The sequence below is a fragment of the Balaenoptera ricei genome, chromosome 6, assembly GCF_028023285.1.
Source record: "Balaenoptera ricei isolate mBalRic1 chromosome 6, mBalRic1.hap2, whole genome shotgun sequence".
NCBI classification, from domain to species: Eukaryota; Metazoa; Chordata; class Mammalia; order Artiodactyla; family Balaenopteridae; genus Balaenoptera; species Balaenoptera ricei.
The window spans coordinates 36512577-36528933 of NC_082644.1; the positions used below are offsets into that span (position 1 = coordinate 36512577).

At 37.9% G+C, this 16357-nt stretch overlaps 1 protein-coding gene across 10 annotated transcripts in view; it reads right to left on the bottom strand.

The window, feature by feature from the left end:
* Nucleotides 1-16357, bottom strand: part of AOPEP (aminopeptidase O (putative)) — a 371493-nt gene that overhangs the window by 309311 nt on the left and 45825 nt on the right. For all 10 annotated transcript variants that reach the window (XR_009503627.1, XM_059924474.1, XM_059924470.1 and 7 more), the window contains exon 2: nt 2820-3732. Coding sequence is in view for 9 of the 10 variants with exons in the window: in XM_059924474.1 (XP_059780457.1) it covers nt 2820-3595 (776 nt within the window). In the remaining variant the exon portion in view is untranslated. The remainder of the gene's footprint in view (nt 1-2819; nt 3733-16357) is intronic.

Below are 16357 nucleotides of genomic sequence, written 5' to 3' on the forward strand. Positions count from 1 at the left end.
ATCATCTGCATCCATTTACTAAATTGCTCAATTCCAGGATACACGTACAGTGGTACCAGGATTGTTAACCTGTACCCCCATGGGAAACAACTCTATCAACTACAGTACAGTATTTATGTACAGTTCCTTTTGCCTTTAGCCTTACAGATTCAACTCATTTCCAAAGTTACTTAGGTCAGTATCTTTTTCCTCTACTCCCTTCATTGAGGTTGTTTCATACATTTTTAATATAGCTAGATTGTTCTGTCATATTTTACATTTCATCCTAGGATCCTCTGACCTCTTAAGTGATTATTTATTTATATATTATCAAACAAAATAACAAGTTTTATTCTCAACAAGGGGTAGGATGAGAGTGGGGAGGGGAGAAGCCACTGATGGAACTTGAAAGGAAAAGTACCAGTTTAGAGCTTTTCTTAAGTTTCTGTCTAGTATCTGCTTAAAAATAGAAGTTTATTGAAAGCTAATATAATTTGTTTTTTTAAATGTATTGAAATCTTTGCATACAATAAGGGACATGGTAAAAATCAAAAGTAAGAAACAGAGCTCCCTTTCACAATTAATGCATGGATTTTTCTAGGAGCTTTCAGTAACTTTATTCAATTTTCCTACTTGTAAAATGGGAATAAAAAGTTTCTCATCCAGACTAAGAATTTATAGTAGGCATATGGATAGTATTCTGCCATTCAAGGATAAAAATGTAACCACTACTTTAGTTTAATAAATGTAGACTCTATGCCTTGAAGGAAGTAAGCTCTACCCAGTTATATTTTTCACACAATTGTGAAATTTTACATTTTCACACAATTATATTCATAAAGCATTGTAACCCTGATGATTACTATTTGCTCATATCACTAAGCAATTATTTCTGTCTAGTAACCTGGGATCCTTGGGCATTTTAAGTTCTTACAGTATCCAAACAGTTACCAGTATATACCTAGATTTATTTTTAAGCATGTGGGAAAATTTACAGAGATTTGGTGGCCATTCATGGAAGATTATCTTGACTGTAATAAAATTCCCCCCAAAAAAAAGAAAAAAAAAGGAGAAGAAAAAATCTTTGAGGGTTAAAAAATTTTTTTTATCCCTGTAAGACTGCATAAATGCCATTTATTTACTAACAAATAATCACAAACTTCCAAAAATACAGCTTAAACTCCTGCTGTGATCATGTGTTTTACTGAATTTTCAGAAAAGGAGACATCAAGAGTAAATTCAAGTCAACCTTTCAGGAGCAAAATGTGCCCACGGACCTTCTGAGTTTCTTTAAGGAAACCAGCATTTATCAATAACTCATTCCTACTCAACACTTTACATGCAGTGTAATTCACAAGTCTAAATTCTTTCTTTGTAGTAAGCACTGAGAAGAAAGCCATGTTTGAGGCCATTACTGAGTATTTCTTCTAAATACTGTCGATAGTTTCTTCTTCCCCGTTATTCTAATTCAAAAATGAAATATCTGAGAGTATAAAATCTAGAATTTCCTAGTTAAATATTCAGAGACAGTATATTGTCAAATCTTATTGAACAGCCCATCTTCAATAATTTCAAAAAAATTTGAAGATATAGTAGGAACACCTATTTCTTTCCCTCATAGACTCCCAAGAATATCAAATAAGTTATTCTATAGATAAGTCACTATGCTTTTGTACTGATGTAAATTTGCACCACCCCTGCACTATCCCAAAGGCCGCCTCAGACTCCAGCAGAAATGACAGGAAGCAAACTCATTCTGAGCAGGGAGGGAGACCAGAGCAGGAGGTAAGATTAGAGGCAAGGAACGGGATAATGAGAGCTCAAAGTCAAAGTGATGCTTTTAAAAATATAATCTAAAAGGTTTTTTGGGGGGTGAGTTGGGGGAAAGATGTAAGCAATTTACCGAGACCACTGCCTCCATTAAGGGAGTCCAATGCTATAAAAGAAGGCGCTGAAAAGCAAGCTCACAGAGATGAACACTCCTCCAACCAAGATCTGCTATAATTATTGTATTGCTTTGCAGTACATTAGCACAAAGAAATAGGTAGAATAATGAGGAATCAATAAAGTTTGATTTGAAAATTCTCAAATTCTAAAAACCCCGAACAACTGTTAGAGGATGGGCAAGAAGAAAAGAACAAATGACTGCCTAAATACCCGCCCTCTGAACATCGATGCTTCATCAATTCCTTCTCCCCACACAAAAAATCAGCAGTCTCCTTGGTGTCAGATACCCAGAATCACGGTCAAAGAGGCAAGTGTGGACTCAGCAGGACTGACTGTCACACTCCTCAGAACCAGATCTTTCCAGTGTTTGAGGGTTCATATTACATAATAACTGACAAAGTCCAGGGAGGCATTGCTGCCAAGAGACAGGTACAGTAAGAAAGCCACAAAGCAGAGCTGGCTTTATTTGGAAGCACTTTGCCAGGCTTCACACCAACCCAACTTGGCAGCTATGTAATCCCTCAGGGGGTATATGAAGGAACTTTGAGAAAGTATTTGCTCAAAGATACATATCGTTTCCATCTACAGTACTGGAAGTTGCCAGCAGAGATCTCAACAGAGAGCTAGGCTCGGCATTTAACCATTAAACCTGACTTTCAGTCTCCTAACTCAGAAATACAGGGGCTTAATAAAGTAATCTTTTCATCCTGACTTAAGGGAAGTAATCCTATTAAGAGTTCAGCATGCCTGGGAATTTACCTGCTTCACTGTGGGTCGAAGGATTTAAGGTTAGATGGGTAATGCCACAATAAAGAGGAGTGTCTTTACAAAGACTCATCTCCCGGTGTGTAAGATTAATGGGCAGGGGACTGCAGAGAGCCCAGATAACCTACCTGCCACTCTGGTCTGAGGTCCATGTAACTGATCGCCCCTGGGGTTTGGTTGTGTACCGTATCCTTATGGCATGAGGAAAGTCAGTAGCTGTCTGAGCCCCTGTCTTCCTGATCTGTAAGCTCCAAGTGTCAATGTCAAACAGGAGTTCCCCACAACCAGGAGCCTGGCTGCAGCGAGCGTAATAGTCTAACTGCTCCCTCCAACGATCTGCAGGCAGAGCCACGAGTTCACGTACAATCTGATTCCTGAGCTTGGGAGACCTTGTAAATTTTTCAATACCTGGCACAGCAGCAACATCCACCTCCTCAACCTTTAACACAGATAAATCACAGCAGTCCAACACTAGCAAAAAATCCTCACTCCCATGATTCCCTGTGTCACAGCAGTACTTTGAGCTAGAAATCCCAGAAGCCTGTTCCTGGTTGTCATGGTTACCATCTTTACCAGAAGTATCTTTTTCACCTTTACCACAGATTACAAAATCATTATATCCCATTTTAGATGAGACGGTCCTTGTATTTGTCACAGGAATATGGGAGGGTTCAGGCGTCCTAAATTTGCAGGCTTCGTTTGACTCTGATGGGTAGGTTTCCTCGGTGGAACTACTCTGTTTCTTGAATTTATTTACAGACTCGAAGAAAAGCACTATGGTGCCCTCAATGATTTGACTTTCGAAATCCACATCTAAATCCAGTACATAGTGCTTCACAAGTATGTGGCTGGTGTTGGCCATGAGAGGCAGGTCATCTCGGGAAGGATCCAGCTTTATGTCCATGGTATAGGTGTTGTTCGAGAACTTTGTTAAAATCTCAGAAGGGGCTTCCTGTCAGTCCCAATCTTCCAGAGTCATAAATGGCTGCTTACCAAAAAACACCTGATGTCACAAATTAGGGTTCCACAACTTTCAGTCCCCTGGTAAAGAAGAAAAACACAATCACACAAAATTCCAAACAAGACCCTTTGCTCCTGCAACTGCTGCTTCTGCAAGTTGACTACCTCCTTAAATAATTCCCCAATGTAGTAGAAGCTCATGGCTAGAAGGCAGACTAATCTTTTTGACTGACATCAAAGAAAACTACATTATGGGTTTCTAAAAATATTTCAATTATCAATGGAATGAAAGGGGCCTCCACAAAACCAGAAGAATCATGTTCCTAACTAGAACAGTCTTTGTTTCGGAAAAGAGCAATTGTTAGGCAAAAGTGTAACATCACTGTACCTCTTGTTTTAAAAGATATTAAATGTATCACTTCTAATTTTGTGCACCAAAAGAAAAGTGATTGTTTCTCTACTGTGATTCTAAGTAACAAATGTGAATGAAGGCTAAATGGTCTCATATGTTTTATTCTTTGAGAGTAATCATTTAATACATACAATGTAACTCCAGGGATTATTGTACTTTTCACATTAGGACTGCTCTCATATCAGCACTTCCAGTAAATTACAGGAAAATGAGCCAATTTACCAAGAGTGCATTCTAAGTATTCCTTTGAGATTGTTCATGGAGATTTTTCAAATTTATAGTTAAATACTCAAGGTATATCATTACATCTTAATAGCTGAAAGCCCATTAACATTCTAGATAATAGCCTTCTTGTGGCAAACGAAAAGGTCTTCTCATCTGAAAAAAAAAAAAAAAGTATGCAAATGCCTATAAAAGGAAGGAGAGAAATTAAAACGTAGAAACAGATGTTGTAATAAAATGCCCAAGTTCTTCGTAAAAGTTCTGAATCAAAATGTAGTCCTATTTTATAACAGCAATCCAGCTAAAAGAAAAATTATTTGAAATTATTTCAGTCCCTGTTGTGTACCTAATTTCTTTCAGCATATTTTTTTTAACCAAAAGTGAAAAAAAAAAAAATGGCAGGGGAAAAGAAACAAAAACTCTGACAGAGTAGATTTATTTAAAATCACTTTTGTATTTCTAAATATCAAGAGGAATTCTTTTCTCAACAGCAAAACAACATTACTTGCTTGACTTTTCAAGTAAAATTGAGCCCTCCCTTTTTATTGTTTAACTCCTCCTCACTTCCCTTTTAACTTTTTCTGCCAATCTCCTAGACTCTTATTTCCTTTCCTTCTAGAATCTCATTCCAACAATCAAAACTATTGAATTTTCATTTTCTACCTCTGCACAGGCTATTTCCTCATCAAAATCTCACCTATCCTTAAAAGAAGCTGGCTTCCTGCAGCCTTGTACAATCTGGTTTCAGGCTATTTTTTTCAGTCATGGAGACCACATTCCCTTTGAATCCTTGTCCTCTAGTCAAAGGGCCTGCTCAGCACACTGCTCCCTAAAGATGACCTGACATCTTGCCTCCATGCTTTTTGGAGGCAAGTAGTGTGCCATACCTGGAGTGCTCCTGGCTCCCACCTCCCATATCCACCTGCCAAATTCTATTCTCCCTCCACACAGTTCAAGTCCAATTGCCTCCTGAAATCCTTCCTTGCTCCCTACTCTCCCTCCCCCATCCCCACCAAACTGTATGTGGTAATACACACTTTGACTTTAAGAATGATAGGAATTGAGAGAAGTCAGGGATGTAAAAGAATAGTCTGAGATTACTTTAAAGAGAAGCTGGCACTCACTTTAATCCTAGAAAAGTCAATGGGCAAAGGGAATAAGCCAGGGTATTTTCTTTTCTGCATGAGAACAATTGAACCTGTCACATAATGAATAATAAACTACAATAAAGCTATTGGCTATATCTATGTAATTAGAAACAACGGATGTTAAAACTTCATCCTGCTGGTGTTTGGAGCTGCTGTAATGCAGTATTTTGTTGATTGGGCTATTAAAAATTTTAATTAAAAAAAAAAAAAACTGAATACACACACGAGGAAGAGCCTGAATCAATTAAGACAAGGGTTAACTTTGTGGTTGTCTAAACTATCAAATTTGAAAAAGAATACTATAGTATTTCTAATAATATAGATAAAACCATTTATTGTCTAACCCTAATAGATTCCTTCATTTACTTATGAAAGTTAATATAAGTTAATAAAATATATTCTATAGAGTAGTTTTCATCACTTCTGTCCCTGGTGGCTGTCCCTAGACTGCCTTAGAGCCCTGCCCATCCAAGACTGTTAATGTCACTTTGTTTGTCAACCTAACTGGAAATCTTTTTGTCCTCTTCAGTAGATTCTTTTTTTTTTAAATTGAAGTCTAGCTGATGAACAATATTATATAAGCTACAGGTATACAATTCAGTGATTCACAACTTTTAAAGGTTATACTCCATTTATAGTTATTATAAAATATTGGCTATATTCCCTGTGTTGTATAATATATCATTGTAGCTTATTTTATACATAATTGTTTGTACCTCTTAATCCCCTACCCTTATGTTGCCCCTCCTCCTTCCCTCTCCCCACTGATAACCACTAATTTGTTCTCTGTATCTGTGAGCCTGCTTCTTTTTTGTTATATTCACTCGTTTGTAGAATTTTTCAGATTCCACATATAAGTGATATCATACAGTATTTGTCTTTCTCTGTCTGACTTATTTCACTTAGAATAATACCGTCGAAGTCCACCCATGTTGTTACAAAAGGCAAGATTTTCATTCCTTTCCATGGCTGCATAGTATTCCATTGTATATGTATACCACATCTTCTTTATCTGTTCATGGACATACACGTGGCTTCTGTATCTTGGTAAGTGTAAGTAATGTTGCTAAGAACACTGGGGTGCATGAATCTTTTCCAATTAGTGCTGTTGTTGTTGTTTTTTGAATATATACCCAGGAGTGGAATTGCTGGGTCATATGGTAGTTTTATTTTCAGTTTTTTGAGAAACTTACATACTGTTTTCCACAGTGGCTGCAACAATTTACATTCCGACAACAGTGTACAAGGGTTTCCTTTTCTTCACATCCCCTCCAAAATTTGTTATTTGTGTTCTTTTTGATGACAGCCATTCTGACAGGTGTGAAGTGATATCTCATTGTGGTTTTGATTTGCATTTCCCTGACGATGAGTGATGTTGAGCATCTTTTCATGTACCTGTTGGCCATCTGCATTTCCTCTTTGGATAAATGTCTATTCAGGTCTTCTGCCCATTTTCTAATCAGGTTGTTTGTTTGTTTTTTGTTGTTGTTGTTGTTGGTTTTTTGTTTTTGGGGGGTTTTTTGATGTTGAACTGTATGAGCTGTTTATATATTTTGGATATTAACCCCTTATCAGTCACATCATTTGCAAATATTTTCCCCCATTTAGTAGGTTTAGTAGGTTGTCTTTTCGTTTTTGTTTTTTTTCCTTTGCCGTACAGAAGCTTTTAAGTTTAATTAGGTCCCATTTATTTATTTGTGCGTCTAATTCCTTTGTTTAGGAGATAGCGCCAAAAGAACATTGCTGTGATTTATGTCAGAGTGTTCTGCCTGTGTTTTCCTCTGGGAGTTTTATGGTTTTGGGTCTTACGTTTAGGTTCTTAATCCATTTTGAGTTTATTTTTGTGTACAGTGTTAGAGAATGTTCTGATTTCATTCTTTCACATGTAGCTGTCCAGTTTTCCCAGAACTATTTATTGAAGAGACTTTCTTTTCTCCCTTGTATATTCTTGCCTCTTTTGTTGTAGACTAGTGACTTTATTTCTGGGCATTCTATCCTGTTGCATTTGTCTATATTCTGTTTTTGTGCCAATACCATTCTGTTTTGATTACTGTAGCTTTGTAGTATAGTCTGATGTCAGAGAGTGTGATTCCTCCAGCTCTACTCTTCTTTCTCAAGATTGTTTTGGCTATTCGGGGTATTTTGTGTTTCCATACAAATTAAAATTTTTTTTGTTCTAGGTCTGTGAAAAATACCATTGGTATTTTGATAGGGATTGCATTGAACCTGTAGATTGCCTTGGATAGTATGGTCATTTTAACAATATTGATTCTTCCAATCCAAGAACATGGTATAGCTTTCCATCTGTTTGTGTCATCTTCAGTTTCTTTCATCAGCATCTTATAGTTTTCAGAGTACAGGTCTTTTGCCTCCTTAGGTAAGTTTATTCCTAGGTATTTTATTATTTTTGATGTTATGGTAAAGGGGATTGTTTCCTTTATTTCTCTTTCTGATAGTTGTTAGTGTATAGAAATGCAACAGATTTCTGTATATTAATTTTATATCCTGCAACTTTACTGAATTCATTGATGAGTTCTAGTAGTTTTCTGGCATCTTTAGGATTTTCTACAAATAGTATCATGTCATCTGCAAATAGTGACAGTTTTATTTCTTCTTTTCCAATTTGGATTCTTTTTATTTCTTTTTCTTCTCTGATTGCTGGGGCTAGGGCTTCCAATAATATGATGAATAAAACATGACAAGGGCATCCGTGTCTTGTTCCTGATCTCAGAGGAAATGCTTTCAGCTTTTCACTGTTGAGTATGATGTTAGCTGTGGGTAGGTCCTATATGGTCTTTATTATGTTGAGGTATGTTCCCTCTATGTCCACTTTCTGGAAAGTTTTTATCATAAATGGATGTTGAATTTTGTCAAAAGCTTTTCTGCATCTATCAAGATGATCATCTGGTTTTTATTCTTCAATTTGTTAATGTGGTGTATCACATTGATTGATTTGCAGATATAGAAAAATCCTTGCATCTCTGGGATAAATCCCACTTCGTCACTGTGTATGATCCTTTTAATGTATTGTTGGATTCAGTTTGCAAATATTTTGTTGAGGATTTCTGCATCTACGTTCATCAGTGATATTGGCCTGCAATTTTCTTTTTTTGTGATATCTTTATCTGGTATTAGGGTAATGCTGGTCCCATAGAATGCATTTGGAAGTGTTCCTTCCTCCACAATATTTTGGAATATTCGGAGAAGGATAGGTGTTAACTCTTCTCTAAATGTTTGGTAGAATTCACCTGTGAAGCCATCTGGTCCTGGACTTCTGCTTGTTGGAATTTTTAAAATTACTGACTCGATTTCATTACTGGTAATTGGTCTGTTCATATTTTCTGTTTCTTCCAGTTCAATCTTAGGAGATTGTACATTTCTAAGAATTTGTCCATTTCTTCTAGGTAGTCCAGTTTTCACAGTAGAGTTGTTCACAGTAGTCTCTCATGATCCTTCATATTTCTGTGGTGTTGGTTGTAACTTCATTTGCATTTCTGGTTTTATTGATCTGAGCCCTCTCCCTTTTTTCTTGATGAGTCTAGCTAAAGGTTTATCAATTTTGTTTATCTTTTCAAAGAACCAGCTTATAGTTTCATTGATCTTTTCTATTGTTTTAGTTTCTATTTCCTTTATTTCTGCTCTCATCTTCATGATTTCTTTCCTTCTACTATCTTTGGGTTTTGTCTATTCTTCTTTTTCTAGTTCCTTTAGGTATAGGGTTAGGGGCTTTTTGGTTTTTTTTTTTTTTCGTATAAGTTATGATAATGTTTTACTTTATTTCTTTTTTCCCAGCTTCATTGTGATATAATTCACCTATATTTTATTTTTTTCCATTCTTTTTTTTTTGAAGTATAATTGATTTACAATGTTGTGTTAATTTCTGCTGTACAGCAAAGTGATTCAGTTATACATATATATACATTTTTATATTCTTTTCTATTATGGTGTATCATAGGATATTGAATATAATTCTCTTGAACTATATTGAATATAGTGCTACACAGTAAGACCTTGTTGTTTATCCATTCTATATATAAGAGCTTTCATCTGCTATAGGGCTAGGTTGTTTATTTGAGATTTTTCTTGTTTCCTGAGGTAAGCCTGTATCGCTATAAACTTCCCTTTTAGAACTGCTTTTGCTGCATCCCATAGGTTTTGGATAGTCAGGTATTCATTCTCATTTGTCTCCAGGTACTTTCTGATTTCCTCTTTGATTTCTTCAGTGAGCCACTGGTTGTTTAGTAGCATATATATATAATTGTTTTAACTTGCTGATCTGTTAATTTCAAATGTAGTTTAACAACCCAACAGTTGTACTCTCCTCCCCTCATGATTACTATTTTTGATATCATATTTTACATCTAATTGTTTTGTGTCTCCCTTAACTGCTTATTGTGGATATAGATTATTTTACTACTTTTGTCTTCTAACCTTCCTACTAGCTTTGTGCATGGATGATTTCCTACCTTTATGTTTGCCTTTATTGATGAGCTTTTTCATTTTGTAATTTTACTTGTTTCTAGCTGTGGCCTTTTCTTTCTCAACTAGAGAAGTTCCTTTAACATTTGTTGTAAAGCTGGTTTGGTGGTGCTGAATCCTTTTAGATTCTGCTTGTCTGTAAATCTTTTGATCTCTCCATCAAATCTGAATGAGAGCCTTGCTGGGTAGAGTATTCTTGGTTGTAGGTTTTTCCCTTTCATCACTTTAAATATATCATGCCACTCTCTTCTGGCCTGCAGAGTTTCTGCTGAAAAGTCAGCTGATATCCTCATGCGAGTTCCCTTGCATGCTATTTGTTGCTTCTCCCTTGCTACTTTTAATATTCTCTATTTTTAACTTTTGTCATTTTAATGACTATGTGTCTTGGTGTGTTCCCCTTTGGGTTAATCCTGTAGGGGACTCTCTGCACTTCCTGGACTTGGATGACTGCTTCCTTTCTCAGGTTAGGGAAGTCTTCAGCTATTATGTCTTCAAATATGTTCTCAGCCTCTTTCTCTCTCTCTTTTCCTTCTGAGACTCCTATAATGCAAATATTAGTGCACTTGATGTTGTCCCAGAGGTCTCTTAAACTGTCTTCATTTCTGTTTTTTTCTTTTTTCTTTTGTCTGTTCAATGTCAGTGATTTCCTCTACTCTGTCTTCCATCTTGCTGATCCCTTCCTCTGTATCATTTAGTCTACTGTTGACTCCTTCTGGTATATTTTTCATTTCAGTTATTGTATTCTTCACCTCTGTTTGGTTGTTCTTTATAACTCTTTGTTAAAAACTTCTAACTTCTTGCTCTGTGCATACATTCTTCTCCCAAGTTCTTTGATCATTTTTATGATCATTACCCTGAACTCTTTCTCAGGTAGATTGTCTATCTCCACTTCACTTAGTTCTTCTTCTGGGGTTTTATCTTGTTCCTTCATCTGGAACATGTTCCTCTGATGCCTCATTTTGCCTAAGTTGCTACCTGTATTTTTATTTATCTGGTAGGTTAATTATGTTTCCTGACCCCAAAGAAGTGGCCTTCTGTAGGAGAAGTCCTATGTGTCCCAGCAGTGCACCCCCTTCTCATCATCCAAGCTATATGTTCTAGGGGTTTCCCCTATGAGGCCTGTGTGGGTCCTTCTGTTGTGGTAGGCTATGTGGGTGGTCTGGTAGTCTTGGTTGGCCCCTAATCCACTTGGTTGCCAGGCCCTGCCTTGTGAGGAGGCTTCTGGCTGCTGGTTGGCTGGGCCTGGTCATGAAGCAGCTGACTGCAGAACCCCAGGGGGCCTCGGGGCTAGTGCTGGCTCACTGGTGGGCAGAGTCAGGGTCCAGAAGACCCCAGGGCTGTTGTCTACCCACTGGTGGGTGAAGCCAGGTTCTGGGGTTAGTGCTGAACTACTGGCTCACAGAGCTGGGTCCTGGAGTCTGGCTACAGGGCCCAGGGATCCCACAGCTTGTGTCAGATCACTGGTGGGGAGGGGCTGGTTCCTGACACAGTTGGGTACAGTATCCAGGATGTACCAAAGCTTGTGTTTGCCTGCCAATGGGCAGGAACAGGGCCCAGCTGGCCCCAGGGAAGGGTCTGGCCTGCTGTAGGCAGGCTGGGTCCATAGGCTGTGGGATCATAGTTTTCTTATACCTGGTGACTGCCCCCTGGAGCATGGAGCTGGGTCCTGGCCCTCTGGTGGGCAGGATCATGCCTAGAAGCATGTCTAGAGGTGGCTGTGGGCTCAGGAAGTCTTTAGGCAGCCCATCTGCTGAGGGGTGGGGCTTGTTCCTACCCAGTTCATTTCTTGGCCTGAGACATCCCTACACAGGTGCTAACGAACAGTTGGGTGGAGCCAGGTCTTAGAGCTAATGAGCTAGAGGGAAGGTTCCACAATGGTGCCTACCAGCACCAATGTCCACATAGTAGCAGCTCCCCAGAATGGCTGCCACCAGTGTCTATGTCCCTAGGGTGAGCCACAGCTGACCCCCGCCTCTCTGAGAGACTCTCCAAGACCACAGGTAGGTCTGGTCCAGGTTCCTATCAAATTACTGCTTCTGCCCTGGGTCCCAGAGAATATGAGATTTGTGTGTGTGCTTTAAGAATAAAGTCTCTGTTTCCCACTAGTCCTTTGGGACTCCAGAAATTAAGTCCCACTGGCCTTCAAAGCCAAATGCTCTGGGGGCTTGTCTTCCTGGTGCAGGACCCACAAGCTGGGGAGCCCAACGTGGGGCTCAGAACACTCACTCCTGTGGAAGCACTATAATTATTCTCTGGTTTGTGGGTATGGAAGTTGATTATATTGTGAATCCGCCCCTCCTACCCATTTCATTGTGGGTCCTTCTTTATGTCTTTAGTTGTAGAAGATCTTTTCTGGTAGGTTCTGGTCTTGTTCACTGATGGTTGTTCTTAAAATAGTTGTGATTTTGGTGTGGTTGTGAGAGAGGGTGAGCTCAGGGTCTTTCTACTCCGCCATCTTGGTCCCCATCTCTAAACCTCTTTCAGTGGATTCTTGAGTATACTCCATATAGAGGCAATTATAAATCTTTTCTCCTTTTAACTTTCCAAGTCCATGCCTGATGACTCATTCTTAGCTGATTATTTGGCGTCCTACCTGACTGAGATGATTTTGAATCCCTGAAACTCCACCATACCTCAAGCATTTCTAGTTCTTCACAATTAGTGCCATCTCCTGATTCAGAGGAAACATATTGCCCTCTCCAGATTCAGAGGAAACAATAATCCCTTCTCACCAAAGCCAATTTTTTCCCCCTGCATCCCAGCTTTTGGAGTCTGAGAGAGCCAAATGAACAGCACTCTTCTTGCACATCCAAATTCTGAACATACTGGGAAATAAGATGAGGATATGGCAAAGGGAGACCAAAATATCACATTATTGATGAAGACTAAGCTGGAGAATATGACTTGGCATGGGAGCCATATGTATCTCAAAGCATTATGTTGTACACCTTAAAGTAATACAATGTTATGTGTCAATTATATCTCAATGAAACTGGAAAGAAAACAAACAAGCAAAAACTACGTTTGGTCCTGTTGTCCATTTTAACTAGTCTACTTTACTGAATTCTCAAGCCAAAAAATTCCTTAGGGCTCACTTCCAACACTCTAGTTTTACAAATGAAGACAATGAGGTCCAGAGAGGTAAAGCAATTTGCCCAAGGTCAATTTCTGAGGCTCTTCCACTTGCTGATACTTTTCCTTGAAATTCTCATCCTCATGACCATTTCCTTCATATTGTCCGAGTCATAAATCAAATGCTAAGACTCTCTTCCATATCGCCACTCTGCCGTTTTTATCTTCTTTCAGTTGTGTGGACTAGAATCAATTCAGAGTATAATAGCTTTGGAGAAAAAAGGAGAATTTTTAAGCAAGCCCAGAAGATTCAAAAGATCACCATCACCTTCGCATGGTTTCTAACCTAAGTTATGTATAATGTGTAAGTCTATTAAAACTTGTTTCTTATTACACCTATTTCCTGTTTGCCTTGGATTCATGGATGATCTAAATATTTTTCTCTGCAAGTACATTAACTCTCACTGACATCAATCAGGGTCACAGTCTCATGTTTAGGGAAGAACTGAACTGACTGTGGTTGCAAACGCATATATCTGGCCACCTTGAAAGGCCTCTCTCAGCAAATAGTAACCATATTTCTAAGCAGTTCGTTGACTTCAGCACTTTTTGCTATTATTGTGCTCCAATTTTAAATGCCAGCCCATCTCACTAAAGCATTTTTCCATTCTCCATCATAAGCCATAACATGTAAAATTCCTCCCTTTATCAAACCCAATGATTAGTTTCCAGTGGCTAACCACTGCTACCTCTAAAATAAGTGTACTATGTGGTGTGTGTTTTAAATGCTTAAATGATTGTTTCAGCAACACCATTAAAGGCTTTGAAAGATTTAATGTACAGCAATATTTTTCTTAAGAAAGGCGGGGGGGGGGGGGGTGACGGGGGTAAGTGGAAGAGGATTAAATACTAAACAGAGCTATGGCATGGCAAAGAAACTGCCTTGTCACCTTTAATCACCCAAACAGAAATGAGCAAATTTACAAATGTGTGAAACGGCTTCCATTCTGGAACCCTCCAAAGAAAATAATTTCATTCTCCTTTCAAGCTACAAAGTCCTCTGTATCACTCTCATGGCCCTGAACTTATCCTACCTCGTTTTATAGTTACCTTCATCTTCCAAAGGCCTATAAAGAACTTGGGACTCCTAATTCATCTCTGTGTTCATGACCATGTTAAGTAGAATACCCTGTACACAGTAGGTTCTCAATAAATATCTGTGGAATTTGACATCTGAGGGCATTTGTGATTTCAATGTCTAGTTATTTACAGAACAGGGATTCTGGTTTGCATAGGTTCTAGAAGAAAGTTATTGCTTAAACATCTTCTTCCAGACAGCTCTCATTTCTTCTTCTCATCATACACCTGTACTTCTTTCTGCCACATCTCTTTTCTTGTAAGCAACTCAAGGGAAAAGGAGAGAGTTTTGCATATATGCTTATTACATAGCATTGAGCATACTGGGAATAGTTACAAAATATTTAATTCTACAGATTACTTGTTCAGAGGAAGACAGTTGTCTTCTATTGCAAGTGTCTTCATTCGTTAGGATACAGTGATTGCTCTTAATGACAGTAATTAGGTTACTGAAGTATACTGTTTCTGGGCATACTTCCTCAGATAGTCAAATGCATATAGTCATAGGAATATAGCTTATTGATGTAAAATTTGATGATTTCAGAATTAGAAGGAATCTTAGAAGTGCAAATGTATTATGTTTAGAAATGTCACACTAACATATTATTTTGTAACTTATTTCTCTCACTCAATAGTTGCAAAATATAGCCATGAAAATGCAAATAAATCTAGCTTATTTAATTGCTATACATTGTCCTGATATGAGTATTCCACAATTAAAAAAAAAATTTATTTGGTTGCACCAGGTCTTAGTTGCAGCAGGCGGACCCCTTAGTTGCGGCTCATGGGCTCCTTAGTTGTGTCATGCGAACTCTTAGTTGCAGCATGCATGTGGGATCTAGTTCTCTGACCAGGGATCAAACCCAGGCCCCCTGCATTGGGAGTGAGGAGTCTTAACCACTGTGCCACCAGGGAAGTCCCTGAATATTCCACAATTTATCCATACATTTCCCTACTGATAGAAATTTCAGTTCTTTCAAATTTTTCATTATTACGATATTGCAATGAACATCCTTGTACATGTCTCCTGGTACACATGTGCAAGTGTTTCCTGGGTAAAACACCTAGAATTCCATTTTGCCTAATATTAATATTGTCACACCTGCTTTTTTTTTTTTTTTTTCCTGATATACTGATATATCTTCTCTATCCATTTATTTTTATTTTTAACTTCTTTGGGTTGTTTTGCCTTGGGTATCTTTTTTAACCAACATTGGGCTGTATTTTTTTAAATATATAGTCATTTTAGATAACTGAAATTAATTTTATTTACATTTATCATGATTATGTTTTAAGAGCACTAATCTCAACCAACTTATTTTGTGCTTTCTATTTACCATGAATTTCTTTGCTTCTTAGCTTTTACTTTTCTACTTTTTGTTGATTCTGAATTCTCTTTTTTCCCTCTACTGTTTCATACCTTATACAATCTATTTCTTTTCTTGAATATGCCTACTTGAAGTCAATCTCTGAAAAATACAAGGACCATAGAAAGTCTTATCATGAGTCCTTCCTCTTCCCTACTCTATACCAGCTTCCATATTATTGTTGCTAATATCTTAGCATCACATTGTTTTCAACAACCTTCATCCAACTTAGGAAAAAGTCAGTACTTATTTGTTCACAAGCTTCCTTGCTCATGATGGATTCATACATTTCACTCCTTCTTTCAGGGTTCAATTTTATTACAGTTACTACTGCTACATGACAAATTAACCCAAAATTTTATAGCTTCAAACAGCAAGATTTTATTATATTCTTTATAAATATAAAATAGATTTATTATACACCTTATATATATTACTCAGATAGGGCATTCTTCTGAATCTTATGAATTTGACTATGGCACTCAGTGGAGAATGGGCATGTCTGGGAGGTCTGATGATCAGAGTGGCTACACAAAACCTCTCTAACATGGAAATCTCAGAATAGTCAGAAAACTTATACGGTACCTGGCAGCCTCCAGAGCAAGTGTCCCAAAGAACCAGTTGAAAGCTGAATGACCTTTTCTGATCTAGCCTCAAAGGTCAAGGCTTTGTGGAAGTGGTATCACTTCCACCACATGCTACTGGTTTCAAAAGAGAGTCATATGGCCAGTCCAGATTCAAGAAGAGGGAATTCAACTCCACCTCTGGTTAGGTAACATTGGAGAAGAGCATGTGAGATGGTAGATATTGTTATGACCCCTTTTGGAAAATACAATTTGCCACAATTTCCTTTTTACTTAAGTATATCT